The sequence below is a fragment of the Microtus ochrogaster genome, unplaced genomic scaffold (assembly GCF_000317375.1).
Source record: "Microtus ochrogaster isolate Prairie Vole_2 unplaced genomic scaffold, MicOch1.0 UNK4, whole genome shotgun sequence".
Classification (NCBI taxonomy): Eukaryota; Metazoa; Chordata; class Mammalia; order Rodentia; family Cricetidae; genus Microtus; species Microtus ochrogaster.
The window spans coordinates 1,764,204-1,773,992 of record NW_004949102.1 but is presented as its reverse complement, the minus strand read 5'-3'; the positions used below and the strand labels follow the sequence as shown (position 1 = coordinate 1,773,992).

General features: G+C 36.2%; 1 protein-coding gene across 1 annotated transcript; it reads left to right on the top strand.

Annotated features, from left to right (window-relative positions):
• The first annotated feature begins 9,167 nt into the window (after positions 1-9,167).
• LOC101998546 (small ubiquitin-related modifier 2) lies at positions 9,168-9,691 on the top strand. Its single transcript, XM_005365705.3, has one exon. It carries the CDS (start codon positions 9,229-9,231, stop codon positions 9,514-9,516), a length of 288 nt encoding a protein of 95 aa, XP_005365762.1. The 5' UTR covers positions 9,168-9,228; the 3' UTR covers positions 9,517-9,691.
• Positions 9,692-9,789: the final 98 nt, after the last annotated feature.

The window sequence follows — 9,789 nt, the reverse complement described above, 5'->3', positions numbered from 1 at the left end:
AAATGATAGCATGGTTGCATTTTTCTTAACATGCCTATCCAGTTTTTCCAACAATACTTATTTAAAATGTTTGTGGTTTCCTTGTCAAACATCAGGTGGGTGTAGTTGTCGTTTAATTCCAGGTCCTCTATTCTAGTCCATTTTTCTGTGTGTCTGTTCTAGTATTATATTGCTATTTTAGGATAGCTAGAGTCATTTGTGTCTTCATATATATTTTAGGATAGTTTCTCTGCCTCCATAGAGAATGTTTTGGAATATTTGATGCAGATTACATAGATTTTGATCACATAGACTTTCTCTCTCTATTTGGTCTGTCAACCCATGAGCATGGAAGAACTTTCCATTTTCTAATGTCTAAATTTCTTTCTTCAGAGTCTTAAATTTTAGTAGAAAAGAACTCTCAAAGCCTTGATTTAATTTTCTCCTAGAATTCATAGGTTTTCCTTGCTTGCTTCTTCTCTTCCTGTCTCTCTTTTTTGTTGTTAATGGGATTATTGACCTGATTTCTTTCTCAGTGAGTTTACAGGGTTAGCTTATAGAGAGTCTTCTGATTTTGTCTGTAGATTGTGTGTCCTGATGCTTTCCTTATAGTGCATTATTTCCCTTCAGATAGAATCTTAGTATATTTTATGGTACTATTGCCTGACAATAGAGATAATGTGACTTTTCCCTTCTCTTTTGTGTCACTTCCCCTTCTTCCTATTTTACTTTACTCTAAAACTTCAAGGACTGCTTTGAACAGGAGGGAAGGAAATGAGCAACTTTCTCTAGCTCACTATTTGTTTTAGTTTTGCTCAGATTTGTGAGATGTTAAATGTAGGTTTGTTGCATGCAGCCTGTTTCATTGAATTATATCTTTTTTTTTAATATTCCAGGAACTTTTTCATGAAAGTGCTTTGTCCTCTGTCAAAGCCTTTTCTGCATCTGTTGAGATGATCAAGTGATTTCTGTCCTTGAGTATATTAATGTGATTGATTATAGTTGCTTATTCACACATGCTGAACCATTTTGGAGTCCCTGGAATGATGCCAACTTGGTCATGAAAACTGAATTTTCATATATGTAGTCAAATTCAGTTCACAATCGTTTTACTGAGAATTTTTGGATCCCGGTACATCCTAGAGATTGGCCTATAGTTCTTTTGGTTATTTTATTACTGTGCCTTATCTGGTTTTGGTGCTCTATCACTTAGCTATGTGTATAGCGTGAGCAACTCTATAAGAAGCTGGCTTTGATTCTGGATTACATGTACACACATGTGTGTGTGTTGGGTAATATTTATATAGTGATTCAATTTTTAATTTTTTGAAAAATTTATATACTGATTGCTAGTAACTAGACTAATTTACATCCTAGAAAACAGCATCCTGTAAATCCACACTAACCTTATTTGGTTTTTATCTTCTTGATGATATTCTTACTTAGAAGGCTAGAATTAATGTACTTTTGATATATATTTTTCTTATGGCAAAAGAAGTTAAATTATTTTTGCACATTTGCTGGAATAGAATAATATTTGGCGTTAATTAAAATGATAAAAATAAGTTTTAGTATGTTAGCCCTTGTTCTAATAATGGTAATGCGCATTACTGCAAACTAAAAGATTATCAAAATAAAAGAAGTTTATTTTGGTTCAGAGTTCTGCTGCAAAATAAAGGGGCAACATTTGAAGCCCTTTTCCTGACAGAATTAATAGACAGTGTAGAGTATCCTATGAGGAAGGATAAGGTTCTGTGTGTGAGTCACCTTGGCTCCTCTTCCTCTTCAAATGAATCCACAGACATCCACTTATGGAAGTCTTTTCCTGATGATCTAACTCTAATCACTTCTCCAACGCCTCACTTCTACCCAATACAGTTGAATTAAGTCCATCCTCTTTGACCCCTAGTGATTATTCAAACACAAACCTGAATTCCAGAAAGTTATATTCATAGTCAAATCATGGCATTAAGAGATAAACTCTTATCAAACTAAAATAATTAGCAATGTGGAATTACTGGGTAAATGGAAGAAAACTTGAAAATACATAATATTTCAATGTTCGGTAAATGTGGTTTTGCAAATCTTGATGTGGCTAGATTATTCAGTAGTTTCAGGGAATCAGCTAATGAGGGGCATCAAGTTAGCTCTCTAATTTATACCATATAATCAAACAAACTGAACGCAGATAAAATTTTATTATTGAAAACTCAGATAGTTAAAGCATTAGAAATCATTTATAAAAGAGAAAAATTAATAAAGTATAATAAAATTGGTAGCATGTGGGGAAAATACTTTCAATGTCTTTATTACTTTTTATAAGTCAAAATTATTTCAAAATAAAAAGAACTAAAGAATTAATAGGTAAGTATGCAGGACTCAACTCTTAATGAGAAGATACTCAAACATAGTTTTTAAAATTTAAGACATTTAAGGATTTTACTACACAAATATTTAATAAATAAGTCAAAACTATGTAGTTACATCACAGTAAGTTTAATAGTTAAAAAACAATAAATGGTAAAGGGTAGTGAGTGATATTGGTAAGCAAATGATATGAAATATCATTATCACTAATCACAGGGTATTTTCACATCAAAATAAAAGCCCCGAGCCACTACAAAACACTAGGTGGAGAACAGCACATACACATGCTGTCCAAAAGGAAATCAAAGGACCAATTAATATGAAATAAATAACATAAAAAATCACCACTTTTCATAAGGAATCTAAAATAATAAAGATACTTGTAAAATTTCCAAAATTTAAACATTTTTGAAGGAATGGTAATTATAAATGCTACCATGTTATTGTGGGAAAATGAACACACTCTTAGGCTGACAATGATATATACATATATATGTGTTGTAAAATATATATCATAGTATAATATAGTTATGTATATCATAATATAGTTTTGCTGTAACAAAATTAATCAAAAAATTCTAAGTAAAAAGGTGAGTCCAAAAATATTTAAGTGATCTATAGAATCACAGAATTATTTTTATAAATTAAAGATAAGGAAATAAGTTGTATAGAGACCAAGCAACAGATTCAAGTACGAACGTGAATACATGATTCTTACTAACATTCCCAACCACCAATGATTTCAATGTTAGTATTTTAAGCAGTAAACTTCCCTATAGATTATAAATAAGCACAGGAAAAACAGATAGTGATATGAGTCAAAAATAAAACAGGATTATCATCAATGTTTGAGTCTTGCACGAATATAATGTGTTGCCCTCGAGACATTACATGTGATATTGACATGCATAAAATGCATCTCAAGTTAAGGGCATGGCACAGCCTTCCCAAAGTAAGAGACAATGCCTCAGTATTAACTGCAGCCTGCATGGACTTTGTATGTGTTATGGCTCTTTTTCTCAAAAGGTATATCTGAGGAACTCTCATCCTTGAATCATTGAGCCTTCTAGCTTCTTCTGTGTCAACTCTTCAATCTTCACAGAGCTGCTACAGGCTTAGTATGGACTAATAAACATTGTACATAAATTGATTGAACAATCACACATTGTTCTGTAAAGAGGTTCACGATAGTAGTAAACATGTTTGCAAGTTGTTAGTCATGTTCTAGGAAGTACTAAACAGGTGTTTAACAATGACACCCCTTGTGAGACTCTTCTCTTTTATGAGGTTGAGGTTAACTGACTGGGTTTATAGCATACCAGATTGAAATTTGTAGATATGTAATTCAAATAAGTTCTGTGTGGTGATAATTTGTTTGTGCTTTAAAGCTTGCCTGAAGATCAGAGTACAAAGCTAAGACTCTAGAGGCCAGTTGAAGGTGGCACACACCTTTAATCCCAGCACTCTGAAGGCAGAATCAGGTGGATCTGTGTGAGTTCAAGGCCACCTTTGGTTATGCAAAATCAATCCAGTCTAATAGAAAAACAGAGCCGGGCGATGGTGGCGCACGCCTTTAATCCCAGCACTCGGGAGGCAGAGGCAGGCAGATCTCTGTGAGTTCGAGACCAGCCTGGTCTACAGAGCTAGTTCCAGGACAGGCTCCAAAGCCACAGAGAAACCCTGTCTCGAAAAAAAAAAACAAACAAACAAAAAAAAAACCCAAAACAGAAAAACAGAGACAGTCAGTGGTGGCTCACATCTTTAATCCCAGTACGTGCAAGGGGGAAACAGGAAGGCAAACAGCTCGGCACAGAGAGGAATATCAGGTGGGCAGAGACAAGAGCTCAGCCCATTCAGTCTGAGGATTCTCATGGAGACAGGATCTCACGCCCTTCAGTCTGAGGATTTGGTAGAGGTAAAAAGTCCAGCCCACAAATCACAGTCTCAGAGAAGCTAGACAACAATGAAGACCCTAAGAGAGACATACATAGATCTAATCTAAGTGGAAAGTAGAAAAAGACAAGATCTCCTAAGTGAATTGGGAGCATGGGGACCTTGAGGGAAGGTTGAAGAGGAGAGGAGATGCAGGGAGGGGAGCAGAGAAAAATGTAAAGCACAATAAAAATCAATTAAAAAAAAAAGTCTCTCTAGTGGCTGGCTCCTTTACTTTTCTGATCTTTCAGCATTTTCCCCAATATCTGACTCTGGGATTTTATAATTAAGGCCAATTAGAATTCACACAGCAATTCTGGAATAGCCAAGTGCCAAGAATCCAAAGAATAATGGCAAGACATTAGTTGGAGTACTGGTCCAAAGACATAAGAAAGTGAAATTCTACCTTGAAGAAAAATTTTAAATCCTAGGATTCAGAAATGAATCTTAGTTTAGAACAGTAATAATTGATGATCAAAGAAGAGAGGAAATAAATACCCATGGGTATCCACCTTGAGGACAGGTGCATGTACGGAGAAGCTGATAGAAGCTTCAATCATGGACAAAAGGAACCACTGTTTCATAATTCTAGTAGCTTTTATAAAGGAATGAGAAGCTGACTATTGGCTATTATATGTGTTGTCTCGATAATAATCCATGTCAAAGAACGGAAATCAAATGTGCTAAGGGTCAGGAAATGTGCTAAGCTGGTAGAGTTTTCATAGCATCCAGGAAGCCGTAGGTTTCATTACTACCCTCTCCTAACCTGAGCTTGGAAGTCTATGTTGTAATGCCATTGCTTGGAAGATGAAGACAGAAAGGTCATCTTTGCCTACATAGAGAGTTGAAGGCCATCCTGGGAAACAATAGCACATTTTCAAAAGTAAGCAAAATGTCAGAACAGATCTCATCATTTCTGGTTAAAATCAAAGCAATACAAATGATAATTCAAGAAAATTCAGACATCATCCTATACTAAAATGAACATTTTTGTCTAACAGGTTTTCAAAGGTATTTTCTCAGTAAATATACCTGCTTTTGTTTTATAAAGTAGTTCAGAGTGACCAAGTCTTTGCATAAATTGGCATTTAGTATTAATATTTAAAACCTTAACTGTATGTCTAGTCTGAAAATAATATGTTCTACAGCTTAATTGACTATTTTTTTGTGAATCAGGATGCTTTGAACAACCTCAATTGAAAACAGCCTTTGAAACATTTTAAATAGAGGTGTTTAAAATGACATTTAACTATTTCATAAAACATTTATTTTCTGTCCATATGAAAAAATCATGCTTTTAAAATATTTATTTATAGACACATAATTTATTGATTTTACTTGAGCACTTTTGAAAGACCATGGCTTTGTTTTCTGAAATTACTGAGTTCGTCAGTTTCTTTCTAAATGTACATATTCTATATCCTCGACTTGGTAACTTTATTAATCAGGAAATATATATCAAAAATTTACTTTTGTCTCAGCTGTTCTAACTTTCATATTTTGTAACTTGGAGTATTATAAAACTGAATTCACATTTTATCACAGTTCAGTACATTTTGAAAGGCAATAGACTATATTTTTCACATCATGCAAATGTGTTTAAAGTGGTGTTTTGTCATTCTTAATTTCTCTCTTCTGGGGTGGATATAGCTAAGAGCACTGTGAGTACCAGGGAAAGAGCCACCACTGATCTTCCCTTCCAAGCCATTTTCTTCCAACTTGTCAACTTGAAATAAGGTTGTGCTGATAAGAAGCATAGAACTCAAGTTTGCATTCCCACCAGCAATGGATGAGGGTAGCCCTTCCTCCACAACCTCTCCAGCAAAGGCTATCATTGGTGTTTTGGATTTTAGCCATTCTGACAGGTGTAAGATGATATCTCAAAGTTGTTTTGATGTGCATTTCCCTGATCGCTAAGGAAGTTGAGCATGACCTTAAGTGTCTTTTGGCCATAGAACCTTCATCAGGTGATGGATGGAGATAGAGACAGAGACCCACACTGGAGCACCGGATTGAGCTCCCAATGTCCCAATGAGGAGCAGAAGGAGGGAGAAGATGAGCAAAGAAGTCAGGACCACGAGGGGTGCACCCACCCACGGAGACAGTGGGGGTGATCTATTGGGAGCTCACCAAGCCCAGCTGGACTGTGACTGAAAAAGCATGGAATAAAACCGAATCTCTGAATATGGCAGACAATGAGGGCTGCTGAGAAACCAAGGACAATGGCCCTGGGTTTTGATCCTACTTCATGTTCTGCCTTTGTGGGAGCCTAGCCAGTTTGGATGTTCACCTTCCTAGACCAGGATGGAGGGGGGAGGACTTTGGACTTTCCACAGGGCAGGGAACCCTGACTGCTCTTTAGACTGGAGATGGAGGGGGAGAGGAATGGGGGGAGGGGGAGGGAAATGGGAGGCTGGGAGGAGGCGGAAATTTTTTTTCAATTAAAAAAAAAGAAAATTAAAACCCCTAAAAAAAAAAAAAAGAAGAAGAAGAAGAAGAAGCATAGAGCTGAGGGTATAGTTTAAAGGTATCAGCACTTCTCTGACATGCTTGACACCTGAGTTCAATCTTTAGTGCATGAATATTAAAAGTAAGAAAAAGTACAAAAACACTACAATGCAGATCCTCTGTAACAAATTTCCCAGGTGTTAGCACCTTGCATATGTACACTATGACTACCCAAATCAGGAAACTAAAATCAATACAATGCTATCGGTTATAGTTCAGATCTTAAACGCCTTCCAGAGACCAGCATAGAAAAGGCCTTACCTCTAAGAAGTAGAGTCTATTGGGATGTCTTTAAGTAACTGGTAGCATGTTCTGAGAAATGACGGGAGAACACCAGAACATCCTCACCCTTTCTTTGGATTCTTCATCATGCCAGTAATTTTGTTCTACACAGTCTGAGCCCAGTGCTCCACAATAAACCCAAAGCAGTAGGATCAACGACCCATGGACTACATACCTCTAAAATTATGAAGAAAATTAAGATTTCTCTCTTATCCATTTATTGTCTTGGATATTTTGTTACAGTAAAGAAAGCTAGCTAACATACTATCATACAGCTAATGTGTAATATATGCCTTAGTCTGGAGATGATTTAAGTTTTCCAGGTTTTCCAGGGAAGAACACATTGTATCTCACATATGTGTGTCTCAGCTTCCCTTAACTGCTGCAGTTCAATTTCTATGCTATTGGTTTTGAAGTGGGGAGCATATTATTTCTGTTTGTCTGTTTGTCTTAGCTTAATCTTCACCGTAATAATGAGGAAACAATAATGAGGACTTCTAGAAAGGAAAGGGGTCATTATTAATCTTTAAACAGAAGACATTTTGTTTACTCTTGTTTACTAAATGGCTTAATGTTTCTACAGGAGCAGAATAGTGTGAAAGTGGATACTTTGAAAGAAAGTTTGATCCAGTTTTTCTGTCTTCGGCATGTTCACTCAGTCTACCATTTTATGATCCAGTACTTGAAAGCTTTTACCATTTACGGTTCTGGATCCTGGACTTCTCCATGACACAAGCTTCTGTTGTTTATTCTTGATGCATTCGGTGGTAAACAATACATTTTTGGCTTGAAGATTATCCATGACCCCCTTACCTTCAGTCAACCGTAGGTTGCCGCTCATGTACATTATGTCCAACTAAGGCAAATGCTGAACAGTAGCCAATCAAACCATCCCCTACATTTTTACTAGTGTTCTATTACATTGGGAAGCAGTGCACGCTGACCATTCAGCAAAACAATTATAGTAAGTTGCCCCTAGAACCTAAGATTTCCATAATCATGGGCTTTTGGCCAGGTTTACAATGTCAGATATTAATTCCCTTTATGGAGCAGGCCTTGAATCCAATAAAAAAATGATTGATTCCTCCCAAACATAGTTCTGCCACTATTGCCCCAGTGGCAATTTCTTGAATAGCAGGTCAGTATTGCAATACCCAGGATCCAGTGGCTAGACTCACATGACTTTTCTCTTCTACTGAGCTGCAGGACCCCTTTTCAGATGATGAAACCTAGTAAACACAGGGGAAGCTGAAGCTCAGGTCTTTCTTAATTTGTCTTTCTTAAAAGTATGCAATGTCTTCAGAAACAATTGTCTTACCACTATTTATGGTGACACTTCTATCTTATATTTCTGTATGTGCTGTATCTATTTTTGTGTTTTCTTTCCATGTCTTATTTCTTCTTATCTATATTTATTCTATCCATGATCCTAGACCACATTGAATTAATGTTGATTTCCAGGATCAAATAGGGGGTCATAAAAACATACATACAAGTAATATTATAAGGACTGAACAGGTTATTTTGGGAGCACATATGTATATGCATATACAAATATGTATGCAATAATAATTAGTAAAAGCAGAGTTCATAATCTGAAGGAAAGCAGCCAGGGCTATATTGTAGGGCTTGGAGGGGAACCAGGAAAGGGATAAATGCTATAATTCTATAATGATCATGAAAATAAAATTTTTAAAAAGTCATCAAATAAATTCATGAATGTTGTCAAGTCCAGATCCCTTTCAGATTTATCTTAAGAGCCAAGTCTTATTAGAAATTCATGGGTGGGTTTCGTGATTAATTGAAACTTTAAATTATGTATGAAACTCAATGTATTTCTTTGTATGGGTAGCATAAGTTGGTTTTTATTTTGTCTTGTTTTCTCTGGCAGATCATTCCTTTGCCTCTTCAAACTCATCTGGAAATAAACTTTATAGTGACATGCTGCAAAAATAGATTGGATAGAGATGATGTAAAAATAATCCTTTAATTTCTTTTTTAAATCACATTCTGAATCCTGAAATTAAATAAACAATCAAAGAAGTCACCTGCAATCTAAATTAACTACAGGTTCTATAAGAAAGAGACCGGAAGGCTCCTTCAGTGCGGACCTGGTGCCTCTTTTGTGAAGCGGCAGCTGAGGAGACTCCGGCGTTCGCCATGGCCGACGAGAAACCCAAGGAAGGAGTCAAGACTGAGAACAACGACCATATTAATTTGAAGGTGGCGGGGCAGGATGGCTCTGTGGTGCAGTTTAAAATTAAGAGGCATACACCACTTAGTAAACTAATGAAAGCCTATTGTGAACGACAGGGTTTGTCAATGAGGCAGATCAGATTCCGGTTTGATGGACAGCCAATCAATGAAACAGACACACCTGCACAGTTGGAAATGGAGGATGAAGATACGATTGACGTGTTCCAGCAGCAGACAGGAGGTGTCTACTAAAAAGGGAACCTGCTACTTTACTCCAGAATTTTGTTATAGACCAAGAATACATTCGCAATTAGAAAGCCGTAATTTGGTTCCACCACATCCTGACTACTACAGTATAGTTTTCTCTATTCTTTCATTTCCCTGTCCCCATTTCTTTATTGTACATAAAGTAACTGGTGTATGTGCACAACCATATTGCGCTTTTTTCTTTCTTTTCTTTCTTTTTTTTCTTTTTTAAACTAAATGGCCAATGTTCTGTTTTGATTGACAGCAGATGGAGGTGGT

Coding starts and splice junctions, on each gene's coding strand:
- LOC101998546 (XM_005365705.3), top strand. CDS start 9,229: ATGGCCGACGAGAAACCCAAGGAAGGAGTCAAGACTGAGAACAACGAC.